At 47.1% G+C, this 14057-nt stretch overlaps 1 protein-coding gene across 1 annotated transcript; it reads left to right on the top strand.

The window, feature by feature from the left end:
* Positions 1-170: 170 nt before the first annotated feature.
* Positions 171-10971, top strand: EIF3L (eukaryotic translation initiation factor 3 subunit L). The gene is made up of 13 exons (XM_065853587.2): positions 171-317; positions 401-449; positions 544-754; positions 1315-1394; positions 1667-1728; positions 3118-3187; positions 3880-3953; positions 4680-4851; positions 6243-6397; positions 7212-7382; positions 8386-8883; positions 9892-9972; positions 10723-10971. Exons 1-13 carry the CDS (start codon positions 285-287, stop codon positions 10759-10761), a joined length of 1695 nt encoding a protein of 564 aa, XP_065709659.1. The 5' UTR covers positions 171-284; the 3' UTR covers positions 10762-10971.
* Positions 10972-14057: the final 3086 nt, after the last annotated feature.

Below are 14057 nucleotides of genomic sequence, written 5' to 3'. Positions count from 1 at the left end.
GGCGGGAGGCGGAGCCCGTGCCCAAAGAAGGGCTGACGGGCAGGCATATTCTCAAATCAGCGCGAGGGGCGGGCGATAGGGCGCAACAGGCCCATCGCAGCGCAGCAGGCTGAAGACAGACAGTTATTTTAGCCAGTGGAAGGGAGCGGTTCCACTCTGCCGCCGCAAACCTTTCTAGCCGGCCGGCCCCAGCTCCGCCCCTGGTCCTACCCCCTCTTCCTGCCCGCTGCACGCTGGGCCCGCGTTGCCGCCCGGGGCCCTTTCCCTGCCCCGCCGCCGCCGCCATGGCCTACCCGGGGGAGGATTACGACAACGAGGTGCGGGGCGGGGGTCCAGGGGCGGCGGGAGGGGACCCTGGGGGTAGTGTCCGGGCTGACCGGCTGCCGCTCTCTCTCCACAGGCCGCCTACGACCCCTATGCCTACTCCAACGACTATGACATGCACACGGGTGAGTGCGGCCTCTCGGGCGCCTGGCCGGCTCTGCAGGCCCGAGCCGGGCCGGGCCGTGCGGCAGGCTCCTCACTGCTTCTCTTTTCCCTCAGGAGACCCGAAGCAAGACCTGGCCTACGAGCGGCAGTACGAGCAGCAAACCTACCAGGTGATCCCCGAGGTCATCAAAAACTTCATTCAGTATTTCCACAAGACAGTGTCGGATCTCATTGACCAGAAGGTGTACGAGCTCCAGGCCAGCCGTGTTTCCAGTGATGTTATTGACCAAAAGGTGTACGAGATCCAGGACATATATGAGAACAGGTACAGAGCTGTCGTTCCCGCAAGGGGAAAGCATTGTTTAAGCTGTGATGAAAGAGCACCCTGCTCTTGAAAGGCTGGCTGCCTGTCTTGTTACAAACCTGGGCTTACTCTGAAATACAGCATGACATTTGATCACTGTGGGAAAAACAAACGTTTCCACACCATTACCCTGAGACAAGGCTAGGTGAGTTGTGACTGGCTTGAAAACGAATACCAGTCCTGTGCCTAGCAGGTATGAAGGTAGCAAAAAGTCACCTCAGTAGTGCTAGTTAACCAGTTTGCAGAAAGCTGTGAGGTGTAATTGTTGTGTCTGTTCCCTGCAGATGCTCCCACACCTGCATGTAGCTGCGTCTTGTTACCAGCATAAAAGTGATGTGCACAACTGTTCCATACTTCAGGGTTAAATTGAAGAGTTTAATTGCTTAGTTTGCTCTTGTCATTCTTTATTTCAACACTGGATTTCTTAAAAGGGCATGATGCAAAGCTTCTATATTGTGATCTCTAACTCCAGCTCTCATACTGAGAAACAGTTTGTAATACCACATGTGTCTATCTTTCAGCTGGACAAAGCTGACGGAAAGGTTTTTTAAGAATACCCCGTGGCCAGAGGCTGAGGCCATTGCCCCTCAGGTGGGAAACGGTAAGTCTTTTCCTTTCTTTTTGCTTGCTGGAGAAAGAAAGAACTAAATTACTTTTGGTACATGAATGCACAGGTGCACAGTGTTGCTGCTACTTGAGTTGTGTATTGTGGCAACACTTCAGTAGATGCCTGGCAAAAAGTCAGAACTGAAGAAAGTATCCTTTTGTGTCTACCTTTATTAATGTGGCAGGAGAAGCACCACCCATGTATCTGATAAATCTAGTTGCCTGGAGCTTATGGCTTGCTAACGTCCAGTTCTGTCCTCTTTGCAGATGCTGTTTTCCTCATCCTTTACAAGGAGCTCTATTACAGGCACATCTACGCCAAAGTCAGCGTGAGTGGTTGTCCTCTGTTTTCCTGTTGGTTGCATGCTGACTTCTCCCTGCTGTACAACTTGCCAAATTCTGTTGCTACCCCAATATCAATGGTTCTATAATTTTTGCAAGACAGGATTGGATAGGTTTATGAACTGTAAGTCAGGTTGCTTTTGGGAAGCATAAAATTCTTGCCTTTTGTTAGTTTAGTAAGGATTCGTTGATTGCTGAAAAGGAAGACTTGGTTGTCTTTCTGAGACTTGTTAGTTTGGTTGTAATGAGTGTGCATGTTTCCTTGGCAGGTATATCAATAAGACCTGGTCTGAGTTTTGAGGAGGTTGTTTTGTAAGAGTTTGTTACTGACACCAAATATTGTGGCTAGTCAGTTAGGAAAGAAGGGAGGATTTTTTTGGGAGGGAACTGAGTTTTCTTGGTAGAGCTATAATTGCAAGACCCATAGATCACTTGGGTTTTTTTTGTGGTCCTTTGTGGTTCTTTATTTGTTCTTCAGATTAGCAGGCGGGTGACAGGCGGTGTCACAAGAGGAGGGCACATTATTTGTGATTAAAAAAACACGTGGGCTTAGAGTGCCTTGAGAAGAGAGAGACATGGGCACTATAAGGGATACAGGAGAAGGAAGCAGAAGGAATAATGGTCAATAAAACTAAACAAACAAGCAAACAAAAATCCATAAAGCTCACTTTATTTTTTTCCTTAAACTAATTTGAAGTAAATGAAAAAATCATGGTAGTACTTGGCTGTTTAAGGAAAGAAGCTGAACAGACATGTGACGTGGGGTACATGTGTAACAACTGCAGTTTTGGTGTGGACCAGAGGGTGGAGAAATTGAGCCTTTAAGAAGGCTGCTCTATTAACCTGAATCAAGCTTTAACAGGAGAGACCGGTTTCTTGAGTGACGCTGTTAGTGGTTCTCAGGCTGCCCTCAGGTGCCTCCAGGTGAAACAAGGAAGATTATAGGAAGAGTGATTCCCTACTATATTTACTGGTCTTTAGAAGGCTTTAGAAATACTGTCTAGAAGCAGAATTGTCGATTTATTAAGGCCTCTCATGAAGGGAGAAGGAAGGAAAGATGTTGAAAGTAATAGGAAACTCTTAAATCTGGACAGAGGACAAGGAAGGTTAATGCATCCTATTCACAGAAGGTTTGAAAACTCAGTCATCCTGGGAGAAACTACCTGTATGTGAAAAGTCAGCCCTATTCTATGGGACAATAGTGTTCAGCTTTTCTGGGTGGTACTGGTAGGTGTCCTAGTTGACTATTGGCTCTAATGTTGCTGACATAGACCCTCTACTGCTGTGACTACTGACTGTCCTTTACACCCTGTTGCCCGTGAGCTCACTCCTGCTGTGCTTGAAACAAAATGGATTGTGCTGATGTCTCATTGCAGGGGGGGCCCACGCTGGAGCAGAGGTTCGAATCCTACTACAACTACTGCAATCTCTTCAACTACATTCTCAGTGAGTTGCTGCAATTCATTTCTGGTTTGTGTATTTTGTAGAGGGCAGTGCTGGAGAAAGAGTCAGAAGAACTGGAACGTGTTTGTTTATGGACTATATAGAGAGAAGTAGTCTGTGAGCTTTTTGTGTGTTTAAGTTTGTTGAATGAAGAGCACTTGGCATGCCTGCATTTAAAACCACAAAAAACCCAAGTACTTTTTGGTGCTTTCTGAAATACTCTAAAGAATAAACTTATATAGCTTTCTATCTTGCTGAGAATTGCTTCACTTATCTTTATTAAAAAGCGAAATGAAGCTGTAAGCTAGAGAAGACTTGCTACAGTGTTTTACAACTGCTTACTGTTGTTGACTCCCTTTGGAACAAACATTAGAGGTTGTGCCTCCCTGCCAGACTTCTTGCGGAGAATAGAGTGGTTGAGATAAAACCCTAGAATTTGTGCACGGCTCCTGAGAATTACTGCTGCTGAGCAGTCATGCTCCAGAGATTAACCTGATACAAGCTTATATGCTCTAAAAGTGGAGGCAGCTGAAGAGCTACATATCACCACCTTACTGGAAGCTTCACTCATCTGCTGCTGCATCTCCCATTTCCGCGAAATTCTTGTGTTCTTTAATTTGTCTGTTCCTCCAATTCTGTCACTGTTCTTGCTCAAGGTATTAAGCCTCTCATCTATTACTTATGTTCTTCTGCAGATGCTGATGGCCCTGCTCCTCTGGAATTGCCCAACCAGTGGCTCTGGGATATCATTGATGAATTCATATACCAGGTATATGACTATAAAACTGGGCCATTTGGAGACAGCCTTGTCTCTTTTAGCACCATCTTCCATCTCCTTCCTCTCTGTCATTCTCATAGATAGGATATCATTGCAGGTCAAAAAACTTTGGTGAGCACTTATTCCTGGGTCACCAGGCAGATGAAGTAGTTGTGAAGGTACAGGTTTTTAAGTTACAGGGAGCTCTTTGGGGAGTCCTTGGCTGCTATTGAAATTTCTCATTCAGTTGCTCTTCAGAGTTTGTTTTTTTTTAACTTGCCTGTGTTTCTGGGTCATTTGTGCAAAGCAGACTGACTGAAATTTGCTATCATCACAAAGACCTTATGAAGATACTTGTCCAAACTGTTTTTATTGTGTTCTATGGTTTTACTTCAGTTTTGTATTTCTTAGTCAATGGGGCCTTTATGCCTTCACGGAGACATTGCTGACCTGATGTGAAATCATCTATGGTCTAAGATCTTGAAGTTAGGAAGTATTCCCCCCTTATTGTTCTGAGTTCAGTAATACAGATTTCAAATGCTACTATTTTTTCTCTATAGATTCCTTTTTTTGCAACTTAAACGTGGTATAATTTGCAGTTTTGATTGTCAGGTGATCTTGAAGCTTTTCTTCGTGCAACTTGTAGCTTATTGTAATGCATTTGCGTGATCAACTTGTGAGCATAGTGCACTTAGCTGAACTGGCTTCTCATCACTGAATCGCTGCTTTTTCCTTTAGTTCCAGTCTTTCAGCCAGTACCGCTGCAAGACAGCCAAGAAGTCTGAAGAGGAAATTGATTTCCTTCGTTCCAACCCCAAGATCTGGAATGTCCACAGTGTCCTTAATGTGCTGCACTCTCTGGTGGACAAATCTAACATCAACCGACAGCTGGAGGTCTATACAAGTGGAGGTGAGCTGGCTGGGCGATGTCAAGCAAGAATGGTGTCTGTGCTGCCTTGCTCTGATTTGATGGGACTTGGTTGGCTTTGTGTGGGAGCTGGAGCAATCCTTTAATCAATGGATGGATTGACTGGGAAGAGGTTTTGTTTGCCTTACGTGAGAAATGCTGGTGATTACGCTTGAGGACTTTCTCCTTTTGCTTGTAAACATAGAGGTCACAGAATCACAGAATGTAAGGGATTGGAAGGGACCTCAAAAGATCATCTAGTCCAGTCCCCCTGCCAGAGCAGGAACACCTAGATGAGGCTACACAGGAATGTGTCCAGGCAGATCTTGAATGTCTTCAGAGTAGGAGACTCCACAACCTCCCTGGGCAGCCTGTTCCAGTGCTCTGTTACCCTCACCGAGAAGAAGTTTCTTCTCAAATTTAAGTGGAACCTGTTGTGTTCCAATTTGAGCCCATTACCCGTTGTCCTACCATTGGTTGTCACCAAGAAGAGCCTGGCTCCATCCTCGTGACACTCACCCTTTATATGTTTATAAACATTAATAAGGTCACCCCTCAGTCTCCTCTTCTCCAAGCTAAAGAGCCCCAGCTCCCTCAACCTTTCCTCAGAAGGGAGATAGATGCTCCACTCCCTTAATCATCTTTGTTGCCCTGCGCTGGACTCTCTCTAGCAGTTCCCTGTCCTTCTTGAACTAAGGGGCCCAGAACTGGACACAATATTCCAGGTGTGGTCTCACCAGGGCAGAGTAGAGGGGAAGGAGAACCTTGGCCTACAGACCACCCCCCTTCTAACACACCCAAGGATGCCATTGGCCTTCTTGGCCACAAGGGCCCAGTGGTGGCTCATGGTCATCCTGTTGTCCACCAGGACCCCCAGGTCCCTTTCCACTACACTGCTCTCTAACAGATCATTCCCCAGCTTATACTGGAACCTGGGGTTGTTCCTACCCAGATGCAAGACTTTACACTTTGCCTTGTTATATTTCATTAAATTTTTCGCTCCCCAACTCTCCAGCCTGCCCAGGTCTCGCTGGATGGCGGCACAGCCTTCTGGCGTGTCAGTCACTCCTCCCAGCTTGGTGTCATCAGCAAACTTGCTGATAGTACACTCTATTCCCTCGTCCAAGTTGTTGATGAATATATTGAAAAGTATAGGCCCCAGTACTGACCCCTGAGGCACTCCACTAGATAGAGGCCTCCAACTGGACTCTGCCCCATTGACCACGACTCTCTGGCTTCTTCCCTTCAGCCAGTTCACAGTCCACCTCACTACTTGATTGTCCAGACCACGCTCCCTCAGTTTAGCTGTAAGGATGCTGTGGGAGACTGTGTCTTGAAAGAAGAGCCTGCTCCCTTGGAAGAAAGCATCACAGTTCCTTTTTTTTTTTTCCTAGGTGACCCAGAAAGTGTGGCTGGTGAATACGGTCGCCACTCCCTCTACAAGATGCTGGGCTATTTTAGCCTGGTTGGGCTGCTGCGGCTGCACTCTCTGCTGGGGGATTACTACCAAGCGATCAAGGTTCTGGAGAACATCGAGCTCAACAAGAAGGTAATACTGCATGTTTAACCCTCCATTGCAGTTTTTCGAATGATTCTGTTCAGATATGCTGGTGAAAGATTGAGATCATGAATCTTCCAGCTGAGAAGCTGTTTGTAGCTGTTGTCAGGAGTTTATTTATAGGATTAGCTGGCAGAAGTGTCAAGTTCCACACTTGTGTGCGCTGAGCACAGCTGGAGCTTTGGCATTAAATCAAGCCATATGATAGTGACTGCTGTTGTAACACATATGCCTAGTTTTTTAAGGAGGTTTGTTTGCTGTGTTGTGCAAAGCAGTGTTATAGGGAATATTATTTGAACTTTAAGTGGTAGCACAGTGGTAGCTGGACACATTGTTCCCACCTTGGTCAATGGCTCATTCTTTTATTTTTGACTCTTGTTCTCACTGTGCTTATTCCCGCCTTGCATGTGTTTGCTCTAGAATTGGGTGCTACTCATGATAACAGTGGCTAACAAAAGTCCAGCCGCGACACAGGCTTGGCCCAGATCTGTCTGTGTGCTGTCTGGTACTGGGCATGGAGTGGAAAGGGGAAAGAGAACTGAGCAGAGCAACATTCGGCACAGCGCAAGGGTGTTCTGCTTGCAGGAAGCTGAAACTGGAAAACATAGGAAATGGGACGACCTAATAGACAGGGAGGAAGCTGCTGCAGGCATGGGTGGGAGGTGAGGTATCCTGAATTAACCCTCTCCTTTCTGTATCTGGAATGGAAGTGAAGGCAGAGGTGGCTGGATTCTGGGTAATGAGCTGTTTGGATGAAAGGTGGTTGTCTCCCCTCTAACATAGTGTGTTGATCCTTCCTTCAAAGAGCATGTACTCTCGAGTGCCTGAGTGCCAGGTGACCACGTATTACTATGTGGGCTTCGCATACCTTATGATGCGGCGTTACCAGGATGCCATCCGTGTCTTTGCCAACATCCTGCTCTACATTCAGAGGACCAAGAGCATGTTTCAGAGGACGACATACAAGTACGAGATGGTAAGATATAGCATAGGTCTAGGCTTCCCAAAAGAAAAGGCTACTGTGTTCTTCCCTGCCCCTTCTCTGTCACTTGATGACCTACATCTAACAGTCCAGCCTTATTTTCCGAGGTTATGCTGCTGGTGGTGACTGGGGGTCCTTTCACCTCCTTTGCCATGTGTGGCAATATTTTTTCTTAGGTGCATTAGTAGTTCCTTTGATTGTTCACCATGCAGTTGCCCTAACTCAGTCTGCACTCTCCCTACAGGCAGTGTTCTAAATGAATATCAGCTACTAATGATATTTTTGTTGATGCTTCTTTAAACTCAGTCCTGTTCCTAGTCCAGTCCTGCATTTCAGGCTGTTTACATTATTGGATATATTTCCATTATCAGATAATCATTCACAGACTGTTTTAATTCAGCATGGCCGAAACAAAGTTCCTATCTTTTTCCACCTAAGCTGTCTCTGATGCCTCTTTTGTCCCCTGCTGCTGCTGTCTCCTCTCCATCCTTATGATTCATTTCTGACTCTTTGCATAGCCAAATCCTGCCGTTCTTAATTCCATGACACTTCAGAAATTTGGTATGTCTGTTCTAGCCACGCAGCTGTCTCATCCCACACTTGGATAAACCTTCCTTCTCAGTCTTTTCTTCACTGGCCTCTGGTAACTGTCCCTTGTCAGGAGATGACTGTTGAACTCTCTGCCTTCCCTTCTCCTCTGCACTTTCTTGCACCAAAGCAGTCAAACCTGCTTCTGGCCATCCAGGTTCTCTATGGTTCTGGATACATTTACTCTGTACTTCCCTGTTGTCCATACCTCTTTTTCATTGTTGAGACCTTTGATATAGCGTTTATCTGCTGTGCCCAGAGGTGCTACTGCTTTATGCTTTCCCCCTTGATCAGCAGGACCATCAGTGCTCTGGGTAAAGAGTCTGTGAAAAACACAGCTCCTAGCTCCCTCCTGCAGCACAAAGCCCAAGCACATTGACAAGCTAACAGGTTCTCCTCTCTGTCTCAGATTAACAAGCAGAACGAGCAGATGCACGCACTCCTGGCCATCGCCCTCACCATGTACCCCATGCGCATAGATGAGAGCATCCACCTGCAGCTGCGAGAGAAATATGGGGATAAAATGCTGCGCATGCAGAAGGGTGATGCACAAGTCTATGAGGAGCTCTTCAGCTACGCTTGCCCCAAGTTCCTTTCCCCTGTGGTGCCCAATTACGACAACGTGCACCCCAACTACCATAAGGAGCCCTTCCTGCAGCAGCTCAAGGTCTTTGCCGATGAAGTTCAGCAGCAGGCCCAGCTCTCCACCATCCGTAGCTTCCTCAAGCTCTACACCACCATGCCTGTGGCTAAGCTGGCTGGCTTCTTAGACCTCACAGAGCAGGAGTTTCGTATCCAGCTGCTCGTCTTCAAGCACAAGATGAAGAACCTGGTGTGGACCAGTGGCATTTCTGCCCTGGATGGAGAGTTCCAGTCTGCCTCTGAGGTCGACTTCTATATTGACAAGGTTGGTATCTACCCCTAGCTGGCTAGGAAACTCCTTCACCCAGGAAATACTTCAAGTGGCAGCACCAGGTTTTGCTCCAGTCTGTGGGAAACATCCCTTCCTTCTTTGCTGTGTGAAGAGCTTGGCTGCTCACAGTGAAGTCATAGCCCCACGTAATAGACATGTCAGTGGATAAGCAGCAACAGGGTATTGCAGGCAGCTTTGGCAGTCGTTGCACCCAGAAGACAAAGGTCCTAAATGTCTTCCCTGGGACAATGGGAACTGTTTGTCAGTGTTCTTGGGAGGTGACAGTTGGGTGACAAATAGTGCTGTCAGTGTGTCAGGTGGGATTGTCAGCTTTGTAGATCTCCCCCACATCTCTCCTTCGCTTGATAAAGCAGGGATCTTGCTTGATCATGTTACAGGTCCATTTTTCACTGGAGCAGCATTTAGCTTGGTCTCCTCTAGAAGGAATCTAAACACAAGGTGTGATGCTGTCACCATCCTGCCCTTGAAGCTGCAGGCAGCAGGAAGCATAAAAAAGGCTTGTAGGACTTCATTTTCAAGTGTGATAGCAGTAACCGTTAGGTTTCTTGCTAGGAAGGAGAACAGATTTCCCCTCGTTCTTGGTCCTTAGAGCAGGCGTCTTCCTGCACGGTCTCATGCTGTGTCTCAGTCTCACTCTCCTGGCAGATGGCATGACTATTAGCTGCAGGTAGAGGGAACCAGAGCATGAGTTGGGCTTGAGACTGTCAGACTGCTACAAAAGAGAGACAAAAGCAGGCAGAGTGTGCAAGAATGGGGGAAGTGAATCACAGTGTGAATTTGGGACACATCCCACGCAAGGGTATTGGGAAGGGAACCCACAGAGAACTGGATGATTGCTTTAGGACTAGCACAGATCTGATATGTGTGATGCTGAACCAGGGCTGCAGGGGAGCCCCTTTGGTTGCTCCTCCTGTTTGGAGGTGCTTGCTGTCTCCATGCTAGCACAGTCTTTTTCCTGACTTCATGCTGTTCCCTCCCCAGGACATGATCCACATCGCAGACACAAAGGTTGCTCGACGCTATGGGGACTTCTTCATCCGCCAGATCCACAAGTTTGAGGAGGTGAGGCCTGGGAGGGAGAACTGTGTAGCTCTGTAGAGAAAGCGGGGCAAGCACTGGGCTGTGCAGGCCCTGGAGGGGGCAAGCTTGGTGACACAGCTGTGCAATGCCTTCTGGGGTGAGTCCCAGCTCTGTGAGGCACTGGGCAAAGGCAGATGGTTTAAGCAGCAGCGGCTGGTCTTTGAGGAATGATACGTTTTTGTGTGAGAAGTGCTCATTCAGTTGAGCCACAGTGGAAGAGGAGGGGTTTACGCTTTAAGGGTCCTGACGCCATTGTCCTTGGACAATTGTGGTGTTCCCTTCACTAACAAGCAAAATCCTATTTCTGCCCTCGTAACAATGGCCCTAAAAAGTGGCCACAAAGATTCCTGGAGCACAGATGACTTCACGGTTGTGCTCAGCCAAGGGGTGACATTCTGTCACTGCTCCACTCTCCTGACAGAGGCTATTGCACGCTGGAAACTTGGGCAGCAAAATCCCGAGATGTGGGGACTTGAGCAATACAGGATTGCGATAGCACTGCTAGAAGTTTGCACTCTCCTCCCCACATCTTCCTCTGCTGTCTTGGAGAGGAGGAGGGAGTTTCACTGGTTCCCCTTCTACTTCATGCACTGCCCACACTTGTGTGAGAGCTTTTTGTGTCTGTGAGTTGGAGAGGAAGAAGGAAAGGCATTGGATGAATGCTGTTGAGGGGAACAGTAGTGTATGTCAATCACCATGTATTTTTCTGATCTTTGCTTTCTCTAATTCCAGCTGAATCGGACCCTGAAGAAGATGGGCCAGAGACCTTAGAACTTCCATGGATGCAGTGATTGGCCTGAGCAGAGAAGTGGGTGGGAGAGATTGTTCTCTGTGGTGAGGGAGGGGAGTACAGGGTTCTGGCATTTCTGGAATCTCCTGTGGCTCCAAAGGTTTTTTGTACTTAAATAAGCACACTCATTTGGCTCGAACCATCCTATGAAGGACAAAACATCTAATAAATTAGTGGAATTTTCTTGCTGAGCGTTCAGTATCTGATGTACTCTTTTGTTTTTCCTCCATGGAAGAATATAATTGCATCTGGAGACATGGGCAGCTGCTTTTGGTTTGTGCTCTTTTTGATCTGTACTGTTGCAGGTAGCAGTGAGGAGCAGATCTCTTTCCATGCTCTGTAAAGGCACTGCACACAGTGAACAAGGAAGGCTGTGGAGCTGATTAACAGGGAGAAAATTAGCTGTTCCACAGTGTTTCCACAGGATATGGAAAGAGATGCAAGTGAATATTATTCCTTTTAGTTCTTGCCCCACGCATGGAATAAATCTGAGTTGTAGTTGCTTTCCTAGAAGGTTGCATTTTTGCCTTCTGAACCCCCTTTTTAAAAAAAAAAATAAATTAGTTGCTGTGAAGTGAAATGCTCAAAAGTGGATTGACAAGTTTTTAAAGGAAGGGGGAGGATTTTTTGTAAGCATTCAACCAATACATTAACTTTAGTCACCTGATGAGATGTCCTTGCTGCAGGTTGTGTTTTATTTCAGCACAAGTGATACGCAAGTCCTGACCCTTAATGTAATGGAGCTCAGTTTCTCTGGAAACTTCCCTGAGGGCATTTATTTAAACTCTTTAAATGCGATTTTTCCCAGCTCTCTAGCCACTTCAGATTCTTCAAGGCAAACTTACAGTGCCTTGAAAGAGCAAAATGAGTAGAAAACTAGCCCTATAAAGGGGAATCAAGAGCCTGAAAATATTGGGAAAGAGAATGCAAAGAATGAATCACATCTCATCTGCCCTCCACACCCTCTCTCCCCGCTCCTTTTGGTGCCTTTAAATAGTTTGAGTGATAGAAACAGATGCAAGAGAAAAACCTGTGTGTAACATGAAAGCTACACAAAGGGTGCTTCGTATATACCATCTGCCTTTCTGTACCCCTCCCTCCCGTTCCTTTCCACTGAGAGAGGGGTCCTGGCAGTCCAGCTTGGCTTCGGATGTGAATCTGTTTAGAAGTTGGGAATAATTAGCCTTTGTTGGATTAAACGCCGTGTTTGAATGAGAATCAAGTTTCTAGTGTCCTAGATGCTGTTCAGAAGTAAACTCTGTTTCCCATCCCCAAATCCTGTAACTTGGGCATGCCGGGTACAGGCAGAACGGAGTGAGGTTGAATGGGCAACTCCTGTTGGCCTTTCAGCCTCTGCTGTTCATGTTACGCATGCTAAGGACTTGCTGCCTCCAGTTCTGAAGGGTTTGATGCAGCTATATCATTAAGAAATCAAAGGACTGAGATGCCACTGCATTGCAGCAGCCCAGAGGAGCTGGGTATGATGCAGAGAGAATCTGTTCCCTTTTATTTTTAGGGCTGACACTTTTGCTGGTGTATATTTACCAACAGCAGCACAGTGAGTAGAGCTATCAGCAGCAACTCCTCCCATGTTCTTGTTATACAAAGCCTAAATCTTGCGCTAAGGTAGAAGTACACAACAGAGCCTCTGGCAGGGTAGTATCTCCATGAGCAGTTATAGTTCATAGCAAAAGAATCCAATGTGTTACTGGGATTTGGTCCATTTTTAATCAGTGATTGGCATGTTGGAATTACAGACTTTTCATGCGTATATGTATCATCTTAAACACTCCAGCAGTTACAGGCACTTCTTAGGTACGTGAATATGCTGCTGCTTGTGTTTGTGTCTGCCAGAGCAGCTTCCAAAGGATGCACAGAGACCATCCGCTGGTCTGCCTGGCTCCACGCCTGGTGTGAGGGACCACTGAAGGTTAACTCAGTGGGACTGGCACTTGGTGGAACAAAGCCAGGAAGTGCTTGCAGCTCTCTCATGGGGCAGAAAGATGGGCTCAGCGAGCTGTGGTGCCTGGCACTGCTTGAATCGAGGAGGAATTCAGGGCATTCAGCAGCATCAACAGAGCCCTGCTGCTGCTAGCAAGGCGTCTGCAGGGAGGTGGGGTGGATTTGCCAGAGCTCGAGCCTTGCCTGCTGCAGCAGGGTTTGGTTAGTGGAAGTGTTCTCAGGCAGTTCTGGTCAGAATGGTTTTATCACGGAGCCACAGCAGGAGGTTATGTCTCTGACCTGCAGTTGTGAAGGGGCTGAGTGTGATTACCGACCCTGGAACAGACAGTCAAGAAAACACCCCTGATCCCTTAGCATCATCCTTTATCATCCCTTAGGAGATACCTCAGGAAGATGCTGTCAGGAAGGTCTAGGGGATGCTGAGGAGCCAGCTGGGTCGTTACCAAACTGAGACAATACTTAATTTCCTTTTTCTCTACACAGTAGCTTTTCCAGTGATTTAGACCACAGCCTATTGCAGGCACTGGGGGGGCAGGCTGCACGAGCCATTAAAGGAGAATTTATTTTTTAGTCCTTACAGTTCTGGGGCCATGGAGTGATAGAATGAAACAGTTGAATAGAGGAAGGAGGGTGCTAAGCATGAGATCTGATGGGAGAAAAGAATATAAAAAAAAATGAGAGAGGGAATTCTTAACTGCTGCCAGTGCCAGTCCCAAATCAGTAAGTGTGATGGATCAGTCTTACAGAGAGGTAGCTATTGCCTCCCCTTCACCTACTTGGAAATGAAAAAAAAGTTTATTAAAAAAAAGTTATTTTTAATATTGTTCCCCCCCCGCCCCCCCGTCATGGTCAGACCATCACACTAAACATGAAAGCCAGTTCTCCTGACAATCCATCTCCTCCATGTCATAGGTTCCTGAGATTGTATCATGCTCTTCCTCCACTTCTTCCAGGGCTTCCTGTGAAGTGCTGCCTGTGACTCCAAGTGTCCTTATCTTCAAAGCCCTCCCTCGCCCCGCGCCTACCTCCTGAGCCACCTAGGTCCCGCACGAGCCTCAGTGCCTGGTGTTTCCATGTCCTCCGCTGCTGTGACCTGTGCCCCTCGGGCCTGCAGAGAGCTGCTGCTGCTGCCGAGAGCAGCCGCCACCTAAGCCTGAAGAGGATCCAGAGATGAGGTTGCCTGGGTTTTTGTCTTTCCTTTAGCTGAAGTTAAATGAGTTCAGCCCCAACTGTTTTCAGTTCCTGCTTGCTGTTGCCCCTCTTCTTCAAGGATGGAGTGGAAATACAGGCTGAAACTCCTGTTCATAGGTTTTCT

The sequence above is a fragment of the Patagioenas fasciata genome, chromosome 1, assembly GCF_037038585.1.
Source record: "Patagioenas fasciata isolate bPatFas1 chromosome 1, bPatFas1.hap1, whole genome shotgun sequence".
In the NCBI taxonomy this organism is placed as follows: Eukaryota; Metazoa; Chordata; class Aves; order Columbiformes; family Columbidae; genus Patagioenas; species Patagioenas fasciata.
The sequence above is the reverse complement of the archived record's forward strand: the minus strand, read 5'-3'. Positions and strand labels throughout refer to the sequence as shown.